Below are 22,361 nucleotides of genomic sequence, written 5' to 3' on the forward strand. Positions count from 1 at the left end.
CAAATATAAGAGAATTCGTCAAAATATATATATATATATATATATATATATATATATATATATATATATATATATATATATATATATATATATATATATATATATATATATATATATATAAGAGAAGGAATCAAGCTAAGAAGTGTGACATGTAATATATTTTTAAACTCATTAAAAAATGAAAAATGTTATTTTCAAACAAAAATACGACAATCCTACGTATTCGTGCCACTTTTGAATTTTTTTAAATATTTTTGTCCATAGAAGTGTGTTCATATAACATAGTTTTTAAATAATATATCAACAAGTCATTAGTCGGTCCTAGAGCTGGGTACCAAGTTTTAAAAAAAAATATCAAGTCTAGTGCAAATTGATGTGTAGTATGTGTGGGTATGGTGTAAATTATGATGCATTGAGTTCGATTCATGCCAATTAATATGATAATATCGTTGTTCAACTTTGAAAGTTAGTCAATGATTCAGTCAATAACTTATTGTAATTTCCTTTTGACGTTAAATAATTATGTTTGTGGAATGAAACTTGTGAGTACTAAATGAAGCGAAACAGAAAAAAATATTGTTTTTATGATTTTATCTTTTAAGAGAGAAAAAGAATTCATAATTTATTTATAGCATTTATTATATATAAATTGTAAAAAAAATGCCATTATAATTAGAAGTATGTTGGTGAAAAAATAATTAATATTCTTCAAATTTTGAAAGAGGTTTTATAAAAATGGACTTTTTTTAAAAAGAAAAAAAAGTCTTATATTTATTATTTAGTGGCGTAGTAATATATCTTTTGTATTATTCTATCAAGTACTTACATTTTTATCAATCAAACAAATCATAATTTCTTTTAATAATACGTATAGTTAAAAGAAAAAATGTTAGAATTTTCTTTATCAGTCCCATAAATTTAGCTCAATTATATTGGAGCTAAAATTTAAACCTTATAATCCACTTAGATTAATATTTTTATATGCATGTCAATAAAAAAAAATTTTAAAAAAATTAATATGACAATGACAATTTTTATTTTGATGATACAAGTCATACCTTATTTTTTTGTTCTGTTCATGTCAATCTTTTTTCAAAAATGATAATTCAATGATGTACAAATAAAATAATAATAATAATAATAATAATAATAATAATATTTTTTTATAAAAAAAAAAAAGTAGTATTATCTTAGTCTTTTGAAAATGGCAAGAAGCGGTGGAGTGATACAGAGTGCCACCTCATCACCTCCATCTTTGCTTGCTGTTACACACTTTCAATCGCTGACATGCATTACCATACTTTCCCAAAACGAAACATCTAAAAAAAATTAAATTAAAATACAAAAACGAAAATAATAAAAAAATCCAAAAACTCACCAGAAACTGAAAAACATTTTCGATTCCATTGCGTTTCGTTCCTTTTTCATCTCTCTCTCTCTCTAGAAAATCACCGTTCACCGTTGATTGATCGACGACGGAACCATGAATATCTTCAGACTTGCCGGCGACATGACTCATCTTGTCAGCATTCTCGTCCTCCTCCTCAAAATCTACGCCACAAAATCATGCTCAGGTCACAATTTCCCCCATTCACATTTCACAAATTTCAATTTCAATTTCTCACTCATTCCGTTAATTAATTACTCATAATTTCTTCACTAATTCATCAATAATTACTGATAATTAATTTTTATAGTTCGTAATTGTAACAAAAACCTATACATTGGTCTTAATTTTTTTAATTTCAGGGGTTTCTCGAAAGACTCAAGAGCTATACGCGATCGTGTTTCTAGCACGTTATTTGGATCTATTCACAGACTTCATTTCTGTTTATAATTCGTTTATGAAAGTTGTGTTCATTGCTAGTTCTTTGGCTATTGTTTGGTGCATGCGTGTTCATCCTATGGTTAGGAGAAGTTATGATAAAGAGCTTGATACTTTTCGCCATTATTTTCTTGTTGCTGCTTGCTTTCTTTTGGCACTTGTCTTGCACGAGAAATTCACTTTTCAAGAGGTTCCTTACTTTTTTAACTCTCTATCTTTAGTTTCATGTTATTTTTCTAGTAATTCATGCTTTGAATGTAGTAGTGTTTTGTATTGTGAATGTGTGTGTTCTCTGAGCACTGTTGTTCTGCCATGGGTTGGATTTTTTTGTTGTGCATTATTGATTATCTTATTGTTTTCTTCTGGATTGAAATTTACTTGAGTTATGGGCTATGAAGCACAGACACTCCTCGGATTAGGTATGTCCGACACCGACACGACACTGAGACTTATGATTACATTGAATTATGTCATTTTCTCAAATTAGTATCAGTATCTGTGTTTCATAGGTTGTGGGATTTTATTGCGTTTCATTTATTTGTTATATTTCCGGTTTTCGGTCGTTGAAAATTTCCCAATTGTTTAGTTTCATAACATTTTTATGCTACCGTCACATTTGTAATTGGGGAATTCGTTGGAAGATGTGTTATATGTGCAGTGATATATGGATGCATGACTAGATGATTGATTTGTCTGGTCATAGAGACAAGCTTTAGATAACCATTAACCAGACAGCAAATGCTTGTAAACACTTGATAAATAACGATGGTGGCTAGGGTTCTATTTGCATCAACCAACATTACAGCATGAATAAAATAAGGTGTATAACTGTATATACATAATGAAAAAGATTAGCTAAAAATGAAAAACAGTAAAACAACACAGTTTGATTCATTTTCCATTTTTACTTTGTTCCTTGTTTATACCATTTCTTTTGCAATAATTTTTTTAAAAAAAATTAGGAAATAAAGGGGAACCACAGTCATTTTTGTAATTATCAATAAAAACAGATCAACTTAATCAAATGCACCCAACATTTTTCATTTCTCCCTTTGGTGTCACATGTTGGGTGAAGTATTATCTACCTTTTTTGTTGCTCTTTTCCCTAGTTGCTAACTATGTAATGCTTGAGTTTTATCTGTTCTGCTTTCCTATTTTGAAATGCTTTGTTATGTATGTTTCATTTTTCTCTATGTGATGCAATGCAAATCTGTACTTAGTTGGATGAGGCTTGATTGTTGTTGTTGATGAAATGCAAATCTAAGTAAATCTTGACAAATTTTCTTCACGTTTGAAATTGAAATTAAAAATGTGATTTGTCGAAAAGTCTTTGATTTGAATGTTATAGCATATCTAAACACTGTGATTCAGTTTAAGATTTGATTTTACTCCTTTCCGTCCTTCATATGCATAATTATCAAAAAGCCTATGGATAAATTTCATGAAAATTTTGCGTTTTTGAGCATAGTTATTAGAAAAATTGATTAGATTATACTTAACACAGGTTTTCAATATTTTATTGGAGACTTCAATATTCTATCAAATGTATGAAGTTTTACTATATTGCCAAACTTATTTTATCAACTGTGAAATAATTTTACCCCTTTTTCCTCTGGAAATTAGTTTCTCATATGTTGGAATGTTGCTCTTAGAAAATCAAGAGCTCAAGAAAGAGTAGTTTCAGATATGTTGCGTGTTACATTGAATGTCCATGAGATTGATCTCCGGTTACTGTTTAGTTTATTCTCAATCATGTACTGTATTTATTTATCATTGCTGGCATAGTCAATGAATGAGTAACTTTCAAGTAAGATTTATGTGGTCCATATAACTGGATATAGTTCTTAAGCTAATGAACATGAACAATGTTATACACACACACAGACACACACACACACTATAGGTAGAATATGATATCTATTTCCTTTTGGAATCTGCTGCATCTATGATTTATTTCTACCTCCTTCTTTAGTTGTTTTTCCAGTTAAGTATTGCAAAAGCTCAAGAAAACCTGTCAATTGTTTTCAAATGTTGTTCCTGTCCAATAATATATTGCCTGTCCTAATTGGTTGCTATTGCGTGTAATACATGTTATGTTAGCTTTATAGTAATTCTGTTACACAATGTAACGTAATAATGAATCATGAATGTTGAATTGAAGTGGAAATGTTCAATGTACTTTGTTTTATGTATGTCTATTTCAGATCTTCTGGGCATTTTCAATATACTTGGAAGCAGTTGCAATACTGCCCCAGTTGGTTTTGTTGCAACGAAGTGGAAATGTTGACAATTTGACTGGGCAATATGTATTCTTTCTTGGGTATGTGCACTTTTGTTTATTAACTACTCTTTTAAGATCTACATTGATGTTTTTGGCCGCTTTATACCTTTTAAAATCTACATTGATGTTTCTGCCACTTTATACCATGAACTTTCATCTTTATGATGATTGTTAGCTGATTGTTCTCTCAGATATTGTGAAATCTTCTAGTTATGTTATGCCAAAAATATCATACTTTCTACCTTAGAATAGCTAAAGCTAAACCCCTTCTGTCAAATGTATTTCCTTTATTTGATATGTATATGGTTGTCATAATTTGATGATACCTGATTTCAAAATCCTGTTTATTGGGCTGAATTGGCACTTTTTTTCTTTTCTGCTCATGTATTTTCTAACTTGTCTCCAGTGTTGATGTCTGCTTAATTACTTGAGCATTTTGCTGTAGAACTTTTATATATGTTGGCTTGATACTAGTCTAAGTATTAATTACGAGATAAATAAAATATTATGATATGTAAAAACATTATACCATTTATTCTTAAACTGCAGTGCATACCGTGGATTTTACATTCTCAACTGGATATACCGCTATCTGACTGAGCCACGTTTCACTCGATGGATAGGTAAATATGCTGAAAGTTAAAATATGAGTTTCCTATGTAAACTATATGTCTACTCTATTAATATTCTGATTGCTTTCTTGCTTTTGCAGCCTGTGTCTCAGGTGTTCTTCAGACAGCTTTGTATGCTGATTTCTTCTACTATTATTTCATCAGGTAAACAATATTTATCAGTGTAAGTTCATCATGTTTTTATTATACTGATACAACAAATAGGTAATATCAGGAATTTTGTTTTGCAGTTGGAAGAACAATTCAAAACTAAAGTTGCCTGCTTGAATTCTCTCGAGATTGTTTTGAAATTTAGACCCTTGATAGGTGAGTCCCTGCTGGATTTTAAGAGTGTAGTCTAGAGATATATGAGACAAGGCCAACTCTGCCCCTACTCATAAGTGGGTTAGGTATGGGGTATTTTGGGGTAAATGGAATTTTACTTCTGATGAACATAACCACCTAGCAATGCAATATTATTAGGTTAAAAATGAAAATGTTACATGTGATGATATGTTGTTTGTAGATTCAGGTCTCCATTCCATGGTATTGTATAGTTTGAAGTGTAAGGTAGCTGATTTTGGTTATGATTGGAATGATCCTAGCTTAGGTATGATTACACTGTAAAATTTATACAATTTACTTGTCACCGAGCTCCCAAAAATGAAGTTGGAATGTTCTATAACTATTCTACTAAATGATGTTAATTGGAAAATGTGAACCCCATGAGGGAATCTTAGGTAGGTGCTAAAGAAAAATGTTCAAATAGTATCAATTGTGCAACAAATGGTGCTGTGTGATTAGAATCTATTGTGTACACTTGTACAACATTCACATTGTGAAATACTGATAGTAGAAAAGGAAAAAAAGATCTAAACCTTGAACTAGCCATGAAATGCCTCCAACTGATATTAGATATTTTATATTTGGATATTAGGGAAAGGTTCCGGTAATATCTTAATCCTAAATCAGGAATAGTAATGACCTAGAATACTATTCGATGAAATAAAATTGTTAGTACTGAAGAGAGAGTTTTGGAAAGGAAGAATTAATTGATAGTAATGTGTTATTTTTTCCATTATTTTTTCCATTGCCATAAACGGCTAAATATAAGCAAGTTGGTTACAAGCTAACCAATCAATGCCAAGTACAGCTAATAAAAGGACACCTCATTACTCTAAAAGCAATTTACTAAAAAACCCAAAATAAAGAAACAACCAGATTATTTAGCATAATAAAATCCTATCACACCAACAATGCCTTTCTGCGAGAGTGGTGGAAGTAAACATCCTCCAACAATGCCTTTCTACGAGAGTGGAAGTAAACATTCATTTCATCCCTCGGTGGCAAGCTATCCTTGATGACGGGATTGCTCAGAAAATTGATCTTCCATGAAGAGATGGCTGGGCATCTTAATGGGTCAAGTACCTGCATTGACCCAACTTCTTCCCAAATTGGAAGGCAGTAAGAAATCCATCCAAGAGCAAGATCAAGGTACCCAATATTGTCTCCTCCAAAGAATTTCTTCCCCTTAATCTCATCTTCTATCTTCTCTATTGCATCTCTCGCTAGCTTCAGCGCCTTTTCTTGTTCTTCCCCACTGCTACACGTTGCAACCCATGCTGCATCCATAAGCTATGACATAGGCATTGACAAATTAGTATACGAATTACGAACTGAGTTCAAGTTTTTTTTTCATGTATTGTCAATTTATGAGAGCTACATAACCACAATTGGAATATTATAAAATCCATTATTAAAATAGGTTCTACTTATCTACCACTTATGTGTATTTCTCATAAATATAGACAACAAATGAAAGTAGATAAATAGAGTAAATTTGAACTCCTTTAAACTACAGTAGTACCTTTTGTTCAGCAAAATTTGCCCAAAAGTGAGCAAGAGCTCTTTGATAAGGATGGTGAGGCAAAAGTGGAGTCTGCCTCCATGTTTCGTCGATGTATTCAAGGATAATGAATGACTCTGCAATTGGTTTATGGGCGTGGACAAGAACCGGAACCATCTTATGAACTGGGTTCAGTTCCAAAAGGTGACGGCTTTTGTTGAAGATGTCTTCTTCCACATACTCAAAATCAACACCCTTTATTTTCAACGCCCACTCGACCCCCTTAGCATTTGGACTCGCCCAAAAACTCACCAACTTCACTTCTTGGCTCCCCATAATCTTGTTTTAGAAATTCGTTTCCTCTGTTTCTTCTATATATGTGGCTCTGTTACTTTTCTAATTATGTTTTTAACGTAGTTACTTCCTATTTTTTTAATTTCTTTTTACATTTTTGTCAAAGTCAATTTTTAGACTCTACTACTCTAGAGGCGACAAATTTGACTAGTATATAATTTGATACTATATCGATGAGGTAATCATTTAGCAAATTTGACTACTTTCTCATTATGCTATGAATATCCCATCTAGCTATTGCTCTCCGAACGAGGTTAGAAGAATTTGAGATTGGATTCTCTACATCTTAGTTTTTTTTAATTTATCTATATTTAGTATAAATTTTAATAAAAGATAAAATAAAGAGAGAAACTTTAAGTGTAGCAAAAAGACTAAAAATATTCTAAATAATAATATAATTGTGGAAAATGTAGGATATGTTACTGCAAAAGGATCTACCACACAAAGAATAAACATGTATGTGAGTGAGAGGGGAACTTCTTGTCAAAGATATGGTCAATCCACTCTATCATAGACTTTGTTGATGTGTAATTTGAAAGCTGTACTTCTCCCATTTTCCCCCAATCTACTAGTTTTACATTTCATTAGCTTGGAATATCATGTATGTCAAAAAAAAAGAAAAAAGAGAACTAATAAGAGAGTTTTAAACTCCAATGGGTAAACATTGTCATTCAAGTTTTATAGGATAGATTAGAGAGTACCATTTATTTATTTATCAATTGAAGCAAATGCAGTTGTTCAACCAGAAGTGGGTTGTAATGGAATAATATTAAATAAAATAAAAACATATGCTATTAGTAGTAACTAATCGAACCAAATCTTATCCAACTAAGCTAATCCAAACCAAATAATTGTGAACTTATCACATTCACATTATGAAACATATATATAGATAGTGGAAAAAAGATCTAGATCTAGCCTATGTTTGGTATCACGGTGAGTATGTCAGAATCACGGTATACCACCGTGATTTTGCAGAAGCTACAGAGTGTAGCTTTTGAAAAATCACGTTGTATCACTGTGATTTTAGCATACACACCATGATACCAAACATACACCTAAACTTTGAACCAGCCATGAAATGCATCAGACAATGTCTCTCTGCGAGACTGGAAGTAAACAAGCATCTTGTCTCTTGGGGGCAAGCTGTCCTTAATCACAGGGTGGCTGAGAAAATTTGTCATCCATGCAGTGATAGCTGAACATTTCAATGGGTCAAGTACCTGCATTGACCCAACTTCTTCCCAAATTGGAAGCCAGTAAGATATCCATCCAAGAGCAAGATCAAGGTATCCAATAGTGTCCCCTCCAAAGAATTTCTTCCCCTTAATCTCATCTTCTATCTTCTCCATTGCTTCTCTGGCTAGCTTCAGAGCCTTTTCCTGTTCTTCTCCACTGCTACACATTGCAACCCATGCTACATCCAAAAGCTTTTGTTCACCAAAATTAGCCCAAAAGCGAGCAAAAGCTCTTTCATAAGGATGGTGTGGCAAAAGTGGATATTGCTTCCATGTTTCATCAATGTATTCAAGGATAATCAATGACTCTGCAATTGGTTTTTGGGCATGAACAAGAACCGGAACCGACTTGTGAACCGGGTTCAGTTCCAAAAGGAGACTACTTTTGTTGAAGATGTCTTCTTCTACATACTCATAATCAACACCCTTTAGTTTCAAGGCCCACTCAACTCTTTTAGCAAATGGACTAACCCAGAAACTAACCAACTTCACATCTTGGCTTCCCATCATCTTGTTTTAGATTTCGTTTCCTATGTTTCTCTATATATAGTAATATGCACCTCTTTTATTAAAGACAATGCTTATGTGTTACTATTGTTTTTTTCTCTTCACGCAATTTATGCTGACTATCCATGCCACTTACGAAGACAAATTTGACTACATGTCCTTGGATGACAAATTGACAATGAGGTAAGCACTTAGCGCATTTTTGGACAGCATCAAATCCTTTTCCCCATTTTTATTGGGATTGCGGTAGACTTGTTGACATCAAAATCTATCTCTATAGTATAAAAAAAAAAAAATCAAAATCTATCTCTTAAAATTTAGGTTTTTTATATTTAAAAAAATTTGCTAAATTGACTATCAATCCCTTAACTTATTTATTTGTTTCATATCAATCCCTTAATTAATTAACGTTACAAGTTGATCCTTTAACTTTAATTTTGTTTGCTATATTGATTCTTTTGTTTAATTTTTCTAAAAAAAAACGTTTAAAGATGCTCGTTATCAAACACTTCACATTTTTATCAAACAAGCTTATATAAGCTAGTCCAATAAACTAAAAGATAGCTTATTTGACTTATCAAATAGTGCCAAAATCAATACGCATTAAAAGGAGATATTATTGAAGTTACTTATCTACGGTTTTTCCACATGCATTGCATTCCTAGGCTATTATGATTTGCTTTGCTACTGCTATATTAATACATACTCATTCGATCTTAAATATAAGCAACAAAACAAAAAAATTGTCAGTCTTAAATATAAGCAAAAGTTTGCTGCAATCATTATGTTTAATGTCATTATTCCAATTTTACCAAAAAGAAAATGAAGTGTGTGCAATTAATTAATTTAATTTTAAAAAAAATGGAAGGGTAAAACTGAAAATGGAATAATTTTTTCAATCATTTTACCTACTGCACATGTTAAAATAACAAAAAGTAATAACTATTTAATGAAGAGTTCTGCTAACATGTGTCATAAGAGCATATTTTAAGGTGTATCTAATTAACTAATATCTCATTTAATATACTTCAAAAATAGTAATAATCAACTTTATTAATTAAAAGATATAGTTCATTATATTTATTACACATTTAAAAAAATTGCATAGGCAAAATATGATACTTGTCAAATATGATAATTAACTATATTTTTTTTGCTACAAAGCTTTTTTTTTGTCAAACTTTTTTTAAGTTGAAAACAAAATTAAATTATACTAGTAAGTATTATAAAATTCTAAATCATATTAGCAATTCAAAAGTTAAAATAGTACTAACAATCGTTACCATTACAACATAATACTATAATATTCAGTCTTGTTCACCGAGAAAAAACAAAAAACACAAGTTAGCATAAATCAAGTATTACAAGGAGTAAATATAAGTCTGATTGTTAAAAAACAAAAACAAAAATTGGAGTCATATAATTATGGTCGTAAAATCAGGCGTGTCATCATAAATCAAATTTGGCAGCATATAATATTTTTGTCTTTCCAATTCTTTTAAATAGGTAATAAATATAGTGGACCATATCTTTTAATTAATAAAGTTGATTATTACTATTTTTGAAGTAAATTAAATGAAATATTAATTAATTAAATGCACCTTAAAATGTGTCCTTGGGGCACATATTAGCATTTGCCTTTAAGGAAAACCAACAATTATTTATTAACAAATTATACATTTAATATGAATGCACAAGTTCCATTAATGCAAACTTACCATTTTAAATTTTTAACATGTGCAAATTTTTGCACAAATTTTTGCACATCATAGAATAACCCTAATATTAATATCTTACTGTATTTCATATAGTCAATCATCATATTAACACGTTATTATTATTTTAGTCACTATAAACTATTTCAAACTTATTATTTATTCCTTATAAAATATTTCAACAACTTTTGGTCTTTATATATTTTTTGTCACAATTTTTAATCTCCTCTTTTAAATCAACTTGCGTGTATCATTTGAAATTTGGATTTTTATCCGCATAAAGAGGAGTATCATTTGAAATTTGGAATTAAGATTCCGCCAATTTGGCTTGGGACCTGAGAGTGTGCTCCTTCTCAAGGTCTCAGGTTCGATTCTCTCTGGTGCCAACTTTGGTGGACTAATTTAGCTTCTTCAAAACAAAAAAAAAAAAAAAAAAACTCGGAATTAAGATTCCGCCAATTTGGTTTCTTGTTGTACCTTATACAATTACATATGAAGATAGATTATATAATTGTGTTCATCTTTGTTCTTTAAAGGTCAAATCTCGGATCCCTTGAAAGGAACTGGAGCTCAAGCTCATATAGCTGTCTATGCGTTAATTACGCTGTTAGCAACCGATGATGTCTCAGGCCTTGAAGTAAGGATCTAACTGATATCTCATCCAAAAAGAACCTATCTAGCATTGAAACAAACATGTCAATTGACCCAACTTCTTCCCAAATTGGTAGCGTTGACTAGGGTTTTAGAAGTTCTCGGAGCTCAAAGAGGGTTTATAGAGATACTCGTGTGAGTCAACTTTTTATCAATTAAATCAACATTCGTTATCTCATATATATATAATCTAACTTCATCTTTTGAAATGGATTTTTAAAGTGCAAATTATTTCCACAGTATAGGCAGTGGTGGAGCTAAACTAAATTTTTTGAGAGAGCCATAGCGGAGTTTGAATTTCTTTTGGGTCTCCTTATGTGCATGCATGCACGCGTGCGTGCGCATGTATGCAATTTTTGGGTTGAGAACTGGTGCGGATGTATTTTTGGATATGAATGAGTTACTTACGGTACCTACCTACGCCCATGAAGTCTTTGATCAAAGACAATATTTCTTAAAGTTTATAAGTGTTTATATTATAATTATTAATACCGTTAATATTGTTAATTTGCTTGCCTCGAAAGGTATTACCGTATTAGGCCAGATTTTAACGAGGATTATGACCTGACAATGATTAAACAAACAATAACACGTAGACATGGTGATGCTAGGCCTCAACTTCATTGTAGTGGCGGGGTAAATGGAATACCGCTCGAAATTCGAAAGATGAGGATGTGTTAATGATTTGGGAACCTAATATATAAATTGTTCAAGACCTGATACATTTTGTGGAACATCGACAGTAAAATGGTATTAATTAGTATAGAAACTCCTAAAATAAAGATTGACTTAAATAATACTAGCAAGTGTGTATCCGGTAAACGGATTTTAGTTTGATTTTTCTTGTGTGGGATTTTTCATTGACTTGTACCCGGTGAACGAGTTTTAGTTTGATTTTTTTTGTGTGTGATTTTTCTTTATGTGTACTCCTTCAAATTTAAATAAAAATATTTGATTTAAAGTTTGGAGCAAAATAGATAGATTTTTTTTTTCTCTTCTTATACTTAAGATGTGTAATATCATTTATGCGTGTGTTACACAAATGAATTCGAAGATCAACTCGAATCAGATCCTTAAGAGTGTGTTTGGATGAAGGAATTTTTTGAGGTAAAGTAATGTTTTGAGGGAATTCAAATGATTTGAGGTGAATTTCATTGTTTGGATGATAATTTGAAGAATTTTCAAAATGATGAAAATTTATGAAGTATTTTGTTCAAGTTAAATTTAGAGAATTTCAAAATGACACCTAAAATCAAAGAATTTGAAATTCCTTCTTCTCTGTAAACTTTTAAAAATTAATCATTGATCGTAAAACCTAAAATTAGCCGAAAAATCTAAAATCGACGATAAACGCTAAATCGGCTGAAAATCCAGAAAATTGGGCAGAAAAAACCTAAAATCGGCCAAAAGCCCAAAAATTGACTATAAACCCTAAAATCGGCCGAAAACCCAAAAAATCGGCCAAACTCCCAAAAATCAACTATAAACCCTAAAATCGGCCGAAAATCCAAAAAATCGAACAAAAAACCTAAAATCGGCCGAAAACCCAAAAAACCGGCCAAAAAATAAAGAAATATGCCGGAAAACCCAAAGTCTACCCTAAAGCCAAAAAACTCAGTCGAAAACCTAAAATCGGCCAAAATCCCAAAAGTCGACTATAAACCCAAAAAATCGGCCAAAATCGCAAAATTTGACTTTAAACCCTAAAATCGGCCGAAAAATCTAAAATCGACCGAAAACTAAAAAAATCGACCAAAAAACTTAAAATCGTCCAAAAACCCTAAAATCGACTATAAACCCTAAAATCGGCTGAAAACCCAAAATATCGGTCGAAAAATCTAAAATCATCCCTAAACCCAAAAAACTCGGCCGAAAACCTAAAATCGACCCAAAATCCTGAAATCGGCTATAAACTCCAAAATCATCCGTAAAACCTAAAATCGACGAAAACCCAAAAATCGACTATAAACCCATTTTTCGGCCGATATTAGGGTTTAAAGTCGATTTTTGGGTTTTTGGCCGATTTGAGATTTTTCGGCCGATTTTTTGGGTTTAGGGTCGATTTTTGGTTTTCCAACTGCTTTTTTGGGTTTTCGGCCGATTTTAGAGTTTATAGTCGATTTTAGGGTTTTTGTCAATTTTAGGTTTTTCAGCCGATTTTGTGTTTACGGTTGATTTAGGGTTTTTGGCCGATTTTAGGTTTTTCGGCCTATTTTTTCGGTTTTTCGGCCGATTTTATGATTTTTGGCCGATTTTTGGTTTTCGGCCGATTTTATGGTTTATAGTCGATTATAGCCGATTTATGGTTTTTGACCGATTTTTTGTTTTTCCGCCGTTGTTTTTTTTTGTTTTTCGGCCGATTTAATGGTTGATAGTCGATTTTAGGTTTTTTTGTTGATTTTAGGATTTTTGGCCGATTTTAGGTTTTTCGGCCTATTTTTTCGGTTTATGGTCGATTTTATTAAAATAAATAAAATTAAATGAAGGAAATTCAATTACATTACCCAACCAAGGAATTTTACAATTGATGGAATTTCAACACTTTATCCAAACACCGAAATTTAAAAATTAAGGGAATTCAATTGAATCAATTGAATTGCCTAGAATTTAAAATCCCTTAAATTTCTAGAATCTCTCGTCCAAACATCTAAATTGACAAGTTTGTTGACGCAAATTTAGATTTATTACCAAGAAACGTATGAAAGCTAAACTTAATCGGAAAAAAAAAACTTGAAATGAATTAGTACAAACAATGTAAAGATAATGAACAAGAACAAAGTTAAGATAACGAACAATGTAATAGATACAACTTTTAATTTAATGTAGAGATTGAAAATATCAAAACAAGACAAATAAATGTATCAATAAAGTGATAGTCTATTGACTTTTTTTTTTTTTTTTTATATCAGATAGTCTATTGACTTTTCTTTCTTCTAATTTTTGACAAATATAATTTTTGGGATAATAAATATATAAACATTGTTAATTATATGTGAGATAAATCTTACGTAATACTCCCTCCAGTCCTATATATAAGGAACACTTTTGAAATCCTATTTTGGATAGCCAAGACTACCTCATGCTTATTAAGTTACTGCCCCAACTTTACCCAAACCAATGATGGTAAACAATTAGAAAAATATTTGAAAATAGTAACACAAGAAAACCACTCTTAACAAATAATTTCTAACATGCAAAAGAACTTGGAGCCTGATTTCTTAAGCTTTCTGGTATTGCACCCTCCAATTGATTACACAAGTTAAACACTCTGAAATCAATTTGTAGAAGTTCTGTATATTACCATCAAAGCTATTTCCATGTAAATCAATATCATAAAGTCTAGGGAATTGAGCAAGAGAATTAGGAATATGACCCTTAAATTCATTTTCTGCTAAGATAACTCTCCTAGGCCTTCTTAACCCTTCAAAAGCATCATCAGAAATTTCACCAGAGAATTTAATTATTATTAGTCAAAAACAATGCTCTTAATCCCACAAGTTTATTAAATGCAGGAATTGGACCCTCAAAATTATTGTTAATGACACTAAAACTCCTCAAAGTGAACAAATTCATAAGTATATCTAACATTAATTGTTCCATTTAGTCCCATATTCTCTAGTCTCAAACCATGGTTAGACCAGAAACCTGGTACTTCCACCTTAAAAAGTGAAAATATTAGGCTACTTGACAAAAAAATAATATAGGTCGGTGTCCTATGGACACGTCACAGTGGTCCAGTCAGCAGATTCTGGCCACATCACTGTTTTTTGTGTGACATGACGACATTAAGGACTAAAACTCAAATTCGCTAATTTTCTGGGGACAAAAACACATTTAACCAAAAAAATACATAAATATAGGCTAGTAACTAATTGAACCAAATCTTATCCAACTAAGCTAATCCAATCCAAATAAATTTGAATTCATCAAATTCACATTATGAAACATATAGATAGTGGAAAAAAAGATCTAAACTTTGAACCAGCCATGAAATGCCTCAGACAATGTCTCTCTGCGAGTGTGGAAGTAAACAAGCATCCTGTCTCTTGGGGGCAAGCTGTCCTTAATCACAGGGTGGCTGAGAAAATTTGTCATCCATGCAGTGATAGCTGAACATTTCAATGGGTCAAGTACCTGCATTGACCCAACTTCTTCCCAAATTGGAAGCCAGTAAGATATCCATCCAAGAGCAAGATCAAGGTATCCAATAGTGTCCCCTCCAAAGAATTTCTTCCCCTTAATCTCATCTTCTATCTTCTCTATTGCTTCTCTGGCTAGCTTTATAGCCTTTTCCTGTTCGTCTCCATTACTACACATTGCAATCCATGCTACATCCAAAAGCTTTTGTTCACCAAAATTAGCCCAAAAACGAGCAAAAGCTCTTTGATAAGGATGGCAAGGTAAAAGTGGATATTGCTTCCATGTTTCATCAATGTATTCAAGGATAATCAATGACTCTGCAATTGGTTTTTGAGCATGAACAAGAACCGGAACCGACTTGTGAACCGGGTTCAATTCCAAAAGGAGAGTGCTTTTATTGAAGATATCTTTTTCTACATACTCATAATCAACACCCTTTAGTTTCAAGGCCCATTCAACTCTCTTAGCAAATGGACTAACCCAAAAGCTCACCAACTTCACATCTTGGCTTCCCATCATCTTGTTTTAGATTTTGTTTCTTCTGTTTCTCTATATATAGTAATATGCACCTCTGTTATTAAAGACAGTGCTTATGTGTTATTGTTTCTTGCTCTTCACGCAATTTATGCTAACTATCCATGCCACTTACTATCTTTATACATGTCTTTGTGAAAGTCATTTTTTACATTCTATAGAAACGACAAATTTGATTACTTGTCGTTGGATGACAAATGAGGTAAGCACTTACCGCATTTTTATTGGGATTGTGGTAGACTTGTTTACATCAAAATCTATCTCTTAGAATTTAGGTTTTTTGATTAAAAAAATATTTAGGTGACATGAGTCACATGAGTCATGGTAGCGTCACTAGGGTTTCATAAGTCCTTGACGCTCAAAGAGCATTTATAGAGGTCGCGCGAGTCAACTTTTTATCAACTGAATCAATCTTCGTTGCCTCAAAAATATATGTTTGATCTAACTTAATCTTGTAAAACGGGTTTTTAAAGTGAAAATTATTCCCACTTATAAATACATTTTTGAAGTTACTATAGAGATGGGAAATATCAAGATAAATCTTACATAATGTATAAATTAGTTTTCACAATTGCATCAATAAATTCAATCCCTAAATCAAATGAGATATGATAAGATTTACTATTTTACTTGTATATATTAGACAAAGTCTAAAAACATATTAAAAATAAAAAAATAAAAAAAAATCCTATTTTGGGTAGTTAAAACTACCTCATGCTTATTAAGTTACTGCCCCAACCCCAACTTTACCCAAGCCAATGATGGTACACAATTAGAAAAATATTTGAAAATAGTAATACAAGAAAACCACTCTTAAAATATATCATAGTTACAAAGAATCAATATGAAGTGAAATAGCTCTTTTTCTTCAGTGCCACATTTATGTAAGATATAAACAATATAGAAACAAAACAAGTGAGAATCAAAGAGACAATTCAGAATCCAGACTCTGAACTCCAACACCAACATGATCCATTTCCTTCAACTCCTCAATCTTAGCCACTGCCTCCTTCCAACCAAACCTATTCTCCAAACTCCATTCACAACAACTCATCCCAATTCTCAACAACTTCAACATTTCACCCTCTTCACCCCTACTTCCACCAATGCTTTTATCCAACACTTCTCCACTCCACCCTTCCCTCACTATAGATTCCACCCACTTTGCCAAATCCTCCGTCGCTCCCTTCCCGTGTCTCAAAAAATTTGCAGGGAACTTCCCTGTCAATAGCTCCAATATAAGTATTCCTAAACACCATACGTCGCTCTTCTCGCTTGGCCCTTCATTTTGACTCACCTCTGGAGACTTGAAACCTACCATGAACTGCTGAGCATGTTTCAAATCAGTTACTGCTACGAGTCCATACTCAGTTAAACGAGGTTCGAATGAATGGTCTAACACAACATTCGACGATTTTAGATGTCCATGTGGTAGCTTTTCGTCGGGAAACTCGCTATAAAGGTAAGCTAAACCTCTAGCCACTCCTTTTATTATCTTCAAACGTGTTGGCCAATCCAACTCGCAACCATGTTTACCTGCATTTATAATGCAAATCAACATAAACATTAGGTGAAAACGACATAAAATCGAGGGTCCATTAATTTCCTTTATTCCAGTCTTCAAATATTGTGATTGTGCAAAATCAAAATTACTAGTTACATTTAATGTTTCTTTTATATTATAATATAGATTATAAAATGAATTAATGTAGACATATCATACCATGAAGATGACTGGCCAAGCTACCATTTTCTGCAAAATCATGTATCAAAAGCTTCTCTTCTTTTCCATGGTAGAATGCAACAAGAGGAAGTAGATTAGGATGTGTCAAACTTCCAAGCCTTCTCATATGATCATAGAACTCTTTTTTGCCAACTTTGTTCATATGCTTAAATCTTTTCACAACCACAACTGGTCCACTCAATACCATAGCTTTGTATGTTGATCCAAAACTTCCACTTCCCAAAACCTCAGCTGAGGCTCTTAACAAATCTTGCAAATCAAACTCAACCCTTTCGTTGCTAACGAAGTTCAAATCTTCGTCTTTGTTTTTCTTGGATTCAATTGTAATGGATTTGGCTTCACTAGTGGAAACTATACTAGCATTTGTGTTCTGAGACTGTGATTGTGAATTCTCCATATTCCAGTTCGATTTTGCTGCAGCTTTCTTTCTACGATAACGGATGAATAAAAGTGCTAGTATTGAAATCAATACAAGCACAATCACAAATACAATAACACTAATAAGAACATGGCGTGGCTTGTGTTCTTCTTCTTTTTGTTCTTCATGGCTTTGGCTTTTGCTGCAAGGGAAGCTTAGAGGACTTCCACACAGACCTTTGTTACCTGTTGCACTAGAAGTATTAGATAAAAACATTGTCAAAGAATAGTCTCGAGGGTTCGATCTCCACCTCTAGCACAATACTAACAATACTTACATGGATACAAGAAAACTTATATCTTTGAATATATTATAATAAGTAAGAACAAATAATTTCTTACCTGCAAAAGAATTTGGATCCTGATTTCTTAAGCTTTCTGGTATTGCACCGTCCAATTGATTGTTAGACAAGTTAAACACTCTGAAACCACTTTGTTGAAACTCTGGTATATTACCATCAAAACTATTTCCATGTAAATCAACATCATAAAGTCTAGGCAATTGAGCAAGAGAATTAGGAATATGACCCTTAAATTCATTTTCTGCTAAGAATACTCTCCTAAGCCTTCTTAATCCTTCAAAAGCATCATCAGAAATTTCACCAGAGAATTTATTATTAGTCAAAAACAATGCCCTTAATCCTACAAGTTTATTAAATGCAGGAAATGAACCCTCAAAATTATTGTTAATGACACTAAAACTTCTCAAAGTGGATAAATTCATAAGTATGTCTACATTAATTGTTCCACTTAGTCCCATATTTTCTAGTCTCAAACCATGAAGTGTTTGATCTTTGCATATTAAACCATTCCATGTGCACACATTAATAGAATTGTTACTCCAATTGTTTAATGCATCTGCATTAGACAAAAAGCTTTTGAAATTCATTAGTATTTGAGCATCTGTGTCAGCTGTTAAAGTTGGTAAGAAAAAATTGGATATGATCATGAAAAGAATGAGAATAGAGATGTATTCTCTTTCATGAAGCATGATTGAAATTAAGATGAAAAAAAAGATGAAATGGGAAAATAATTAGAGAGAATGAGGAATATTTGATTAATATTAAGAAACATATGTCTTAAGAAATTGTTGGGTGACATTGACAAAGTAATGTGTCCTGCAAAGCATGAGCTGGTTAGGCCGGCTTAGGGAGTGTTTGGACTATATTTCCAAAGATATAATTTGTTTAATATAGTTGTTATTATATATTGGGTGTTGCCTTGTTACACAATGTTTTTCTTGTTATTGGTGAGGATGATACTTCTATTACATTTGTCTTCTCTAAAATAAGTTCTTTTTATGGTGATGGTATATCTAGAACAATTTAATAACAGGTTTATGTAGAAAATATTTTCCTAATGCATGTGCTTATTAATTAACTTGTATGCCAAGTAATTATTTTTAGGTTAAATTGCACTTTTAGTCCATAATTTTTACAAACTTGCGATTTTGGCCCATTAACTTTTATAATAGCATTTTTAGCCACCTAATTTTAACAAAATTACGATTTTGGTCTATTGATCAAGTCAACGCACATGTGACAAGTGATTCACATGTCACGTCAGTATATGTTTCAATAGCAAAGTTACGTTCATTCTTTTTTTTTTTAGGGAGAAATGCAATTTCAATCTACCATATTGAGATCATAGCTTAGGAGATTGAAAATAGAAAATAGAAAATAGAATAGTAAAGAAATGTGTGTGCTTGAAAGATAATGAATGAATGAATGAATACAAAATGAACGAGAGATAAATAACTCATGGAATAAGATAAGGGTTGTTTCTGTAAGATGTTAAGAAAACCAAAAATAGAATTTTTCGTTGAAAAATATAATAATTTGACCATTAAAAAGTTAAATGTACAATTTTTAATGCAAGTATTTCTTTATTAAATTCATTAACATGTGTTCTTTCTTTATTAAGTTAATTAATATATGGGCACATATTAGCATTTGTCGTAAGATAAGTTGACAACCGGTATTTTGATCTTTTGGGGTTATAACCATTTTTTAAAAGGGTGTGAACTAGAAAAAATAAAATGAAAAACTCAACTAAACCATTTAATTATGACTATGAGCCTCTATTCAAAATCCCTACTAAGTACTAACATACCGGTCACTTTTATTATATAGCATAACCAAGTGTCACCACAAGTCTTCCACACTAATTTATTTAGCAATATACATAATTCACAACCAAGTATATGATATATAATATAAGGTACTCAAACATGCATAATTAACCATGATACTCTTGTATGCGACGGTGACAATAAGCAATCATCTCATCCCTAGGTGGCAAGTTGTCCTTAATCATAGGATGGCTCAGAAAATTTGTCTTCCATGAAGAAATGTTTGGACATTTTAATGGGTCAAGTACCTGCAATGACCCAATTTCCTCCCAAACAGGAAGCCAACAAGTGATCCATCCAAGAGCAAGATCAAGGTATCCAATATTGTCCCCTCCAAAGAATTTTTTTCCTTTTATCTCCTCTTCTAACTTTTCCATTACTTCTCTTGTCTCCTTTAGAACCTTTTCCCATCCATCCCCTTTCTTAATCAATGCAATCCATGCACCCATTGCAAGCTATACTTTATACACATGTACACAAAATAAGCTTTTGAAATATAAGTCATTGAATTAAAAGCGTTTAGGTACGTATTGTGGTAAATGTAATGGAATTATTTAAAAACAAAATTACATAATCATCTAATTAAATAAAGCGACTAATTCAATTAGACATGAGGGGTAATGTTTTTTTTTTATCACCTCATGAGGGGTAATGTTAGAAACTAAAAAAAAAAAAGTGAGTCCCATGTCATATAAGATGAGGAAGAAAAATGACTTTAATCGAATTACCAAATTAAATGTTGTAACTTTTTTATGGTTGTTCTTCTCCCCTAAATTGATCAGAATTCTCTCATGTTCTCCCTTGTGTGTTTACCCATCTAACTTTTTGGGCCAATAAACTTACACTTCTACACAAGCTCAACTATAAGTTACTGCTCTTGATTGGGCCTCTACTTCGTTTTCGCACCTTTAAATTGATCAAAATCTCCTCATGTCCCCTCCATCAGTCCGAGATATTTTTTCGTAGTGCAAATCTTAGTGCGAGTTTTTTTTAGTGTGAGAACCATCTTAATATTTATGCATCAATATGGTACGAAACAATTTCACAAATGTCAAATCATACTCTATTATTGTTCATGTCATAATACTATTTTCCAAAGTACATCTACAAATATTTAGATGTTGGTTTATAATTTAAATAAATTATTTTGTCATAAATATAGTATTTCTTGAATTTAATCCACGACAGGTTTTCTAGTTATAATATTAAAATTTCATAGAATTATATGAGTTTAAATAAAATTATTGTATATCTTTTATCATAACATTATATTAAATTTTTTATTATCTCACAATAAGCCTAATTAATTGAAAAAAAAAATACTGCACATAAAGAAAAAGAGACAAATTATTACCTTTTCATCCGATACCTTGGCCCAAAACCGAGCATGAGCTCTTTGATAAGGATGATGAGGCAACAATGGATATTGCTTCCATGTTTCATCAATGTATTCAAGGATAATCAATGACTCTGCAATTGATTTGTGGCCATGAACAAGAACCGGAACTTTCTTATGAACCGGGTTCAATTCCAAAAGAAGACTACTTTTGTTGAAGATATCTTCTTCTACATACTCATAATCAATACCCTTTAGTTTTAGTGCCCATTCAACTCTTCGACCAACTGGACTTAATAAAAAGTTATGCAGCTTCACATCTTGGTTTCCCATCATTTTTGTTTCATTACATATATATGTTTATTAAATTTGTTTCCTTCTATGATATATAATATACAATGTTCATGTTCATGTTCATGTTCATGCTAGTTTATTGTTGATTCTTGAACTTTCTTCAAACTTCCCTATGACATTTTGTATATTTTAAAGACGGCAATTTTGACTAAATGCCATTGAACCACGTCTATTCTTTGGTGGCACTGTGGTGTATAAAAACTTTAAAATGTTATCCAAGTTAGGTTTGAAATGATATAAGGAACAAAGATTAATTAAGGACTAAAATGAAACAAACAATTTAGTTAAAAAGTAATATAATCTAAAATTAAAATAAAATCATGGACTACTTTTATTCTTTGGTGGTACTGTGGCGTATATTATTATTTTTTGTTTTATTTATTGTGTGGGTTCTTAAACTATTTGAAAATTTATAAATAGGATCTTAAATTAAAAAATTTGTAATCTAGTCTTGAATAATATAATTTTTGTAATTAATTCATTCTGTTGTATTGTTGTTAGTCAATTATTAGTCATACTACTATCTTCGTCCCAAAATAATTGTCACATTTTACTACTGCACACTTGTCGATGCACAATTTTTATCATTAATATTTTTAGTTGTGTATTATTAAAAATTATGAAAAATTGATATTTTGATAGTACTCATCGAGACAAATCTAACAAGATCTCATATG

The 22,361-nt window shown here is 31.6% G+C and overlaps 5 protein-coding genes across 5 annotated transcripts; 1 reads left to right on the forward strand and 4 right to left on the reverse strand.

Annotated features, from left to right (window-relative positions):
• Positions 1-1,200: 1,200 nt before the first annotated feature.
• Positions 1,201-5,399, forward strand: LOC123917692 (ER lumen protein-retaining receptor A). Its single transcript, XM_045969482.1, has 6 exons — positions 1,201-1,574; positions 1,750-2,015; positions 4,030-4,145; positions 4,656-4,729; positions 4,819-4,882; positions 4,969-5,399. Exons 1-6 carry the CDS (start codon positions 1,484-1,486, stop codon positions 5,003-5,005), a joined length of 648 nt encoding a protein of 215 aa, XP_045825438.1. The 5' UTR covers positions 1,201-1,483; the 3' UTR covers positions 5,006-5,399.
• An 86-nt stretch (positions 5,400-5,485) lies between these two features.
• Positions 5,486-6,952, reverse strand: LOC123917691 (glutathione transferase GST 23-like). Its single transcript, XM_045969481.1, has 3 exons — positions 6,585-6,952; positions 5,969-6,352; positions 5,486-5,619 (listed from the first exon to the last, which is right to left on the reverse strand). The coding sequence occupies exons 1-3, from the start codon at positions 6,897-6,899 to the stop codon at positions 5,602-5,604; spliced, it is 717 nt and encodes a 238-aa protein (XP_045825437.1). The 5' UTR covers positions 6,900-6,952; the 3' UTR covers positions 5,486-5,601.
• A 714-nt stretch (positions 6,953-7,666) lies between these two features.
• On the reverse strand, positions 7,667-19,132 carry LOC123914566 (pollen receptor-like kinase 2). The gene is made up of 5 exons (XM_045965766.1): positions 18,206-19,132; positions 17,426-18,049; positions 16,635-17,238; positions 15,025-15,643; positions 7,667-8,665 (listed from the first exon to the last, which is right to left on the reverse strand). The coding sequence occupies exons 1-5, from the start codon at positions 18,852-18,854 to the stop codon at positions 7,976-7,978; spliced, it is 3,186 nt and encodes a 1,061-aa protein (XP_045821722.1). The 5' UTR covers positions 18,855-19,132; the 3' UTR covers positions 7,667-7,975.
• Positions 14,998-15,687, reverse strand: LOC123917693 (glutathione transferase GST 23-like). Its single transcript, XM_045969484.1, has one exon. The coding sequence runs from the start codon at positions 15,685-15,687 to the stop codon at positions 14,998-15,000; it is 690 nt and encodes a 229-aa protein (XP_045825440.1).
• Positions 19,133-19,951: 819 nt separating the features above from the next.
• LOC123916203 (probable glutathione S-transferase) lies at positions 19,952-21,758 on the reverse strand. The gene is made up of 2 exons (XM_045967600.1): positions 21,349-21,758; positions 19,952-20,449 (listed from the first exon to the last, which is right to left on the reverse strand). Exons 1-2 carry the CDS (start codon positions 21,664-21,666, stop codon positions 20,102-20,104), a joined length of 666 nt encoding a protein of 221 aa, XP_045823556.1. The 5' UTR covers positions 21,667-21,758; the 3' UTR covers positions 19,952-20,101.
• Between the last annotated feature and the right edge of the window lie 603 nt (positions 21,759-22,361).

The sequence above is a fragment of the Trifolium pratense genome, linkage group LG3 (assembly GCF_020283565.1).
Source record: "Trifolium pratense cultivar HEN17-A07 linkage group LG3, ARS_RC_1.1, whole genome shotgun sequence".
NCBI lineage: Eukaryota > Viridiplantae > Streptophyta > Magnoliopsida > Fabales > Fabaceae > Trifolium > Trifolium pratense.

Excerpts from the sequence above, each read along its gene's own strand:
- LOC123917691 (XM_045969481.1), bottom strand. The coding sequence starts at position 6,899 with ATGGGGAGCCAAGAAGTGAAGTTGGTGAGTTTTTGGGCGAGTCCAAAT. Across the intron at positions 6,353-6,584 it reads CAAATTTTGCTGAACAAAAG|CTTATGGATGCAGCATGGGT; the intron begins GTACTACTGTAG and ends CCTATGTCATAG.
- LOC123916203 (XM_045967600.1), bottom strand. The coding sequence starts at position 21,666 with ATGATGGGAAACCAAGATGTGAAGCTGCATAACTTTTTATTAAGTCCA. Across the intron at positions 20,450-21,348 it reads CCAAGGTATCGGATGAAAAG|CTTGCAATGGGTGCATGGAT; the intron begins GTAATAATTTGT and ends TATAAAGTATAG.
- LOC123917692 (XM_045969482.1), top strand. The coding sequence starts at position 1,484 with ATGAATATCTTCAGACTTGCCGGCGACATGACTCATCTTGTCAGCATT. Across the intron at positions 2,016-4,029 it reads AGAAATTCACTTTTCAAGAG|ATCTTCTGGGCATTTTCAAT; the intron begins GTTCCTTACTTT and ends TGTCTATTTCAG. Across the intron at positions 4,146-4,655 it reads CAATATGTATTCTTTCTTGG|TGCATACCGTGGATTTTACA; the intron begins GTATGTGCACTT and ends CTTAAACTGCAG.
- LOC123914566 (XM_045965766.1), bottom strand. The coding sequence starts at position 18,854 with ATGCTTCATGAAAGAGAATACATCTCTATTCTCATTCTTTTCATGATC. Across the intron at positions 18,050-18,205 it reads GGATCCAAATTCTTTTGCAG|GTAACAAAGGTCTGTGTGGA; the intron begins GTAAGAAATTAT and ends CTAGTGCAACAG. Across the intron at positions 17,239-17,425 it reads CTTGGCCAGTCATCTTCATG|GTAAACATGGTTGCGAGTTG; the intron begins GTATGATATGTC and ends TTATAAATGCAG.
- LOC123917693 (XM_045969484.1), bottom strand. The coding sequence starts at position 15,687 with ATGATGGGAAGCCAAGATGTGAAGTTGGTGAGCTTTTGGGTTAGTCCA.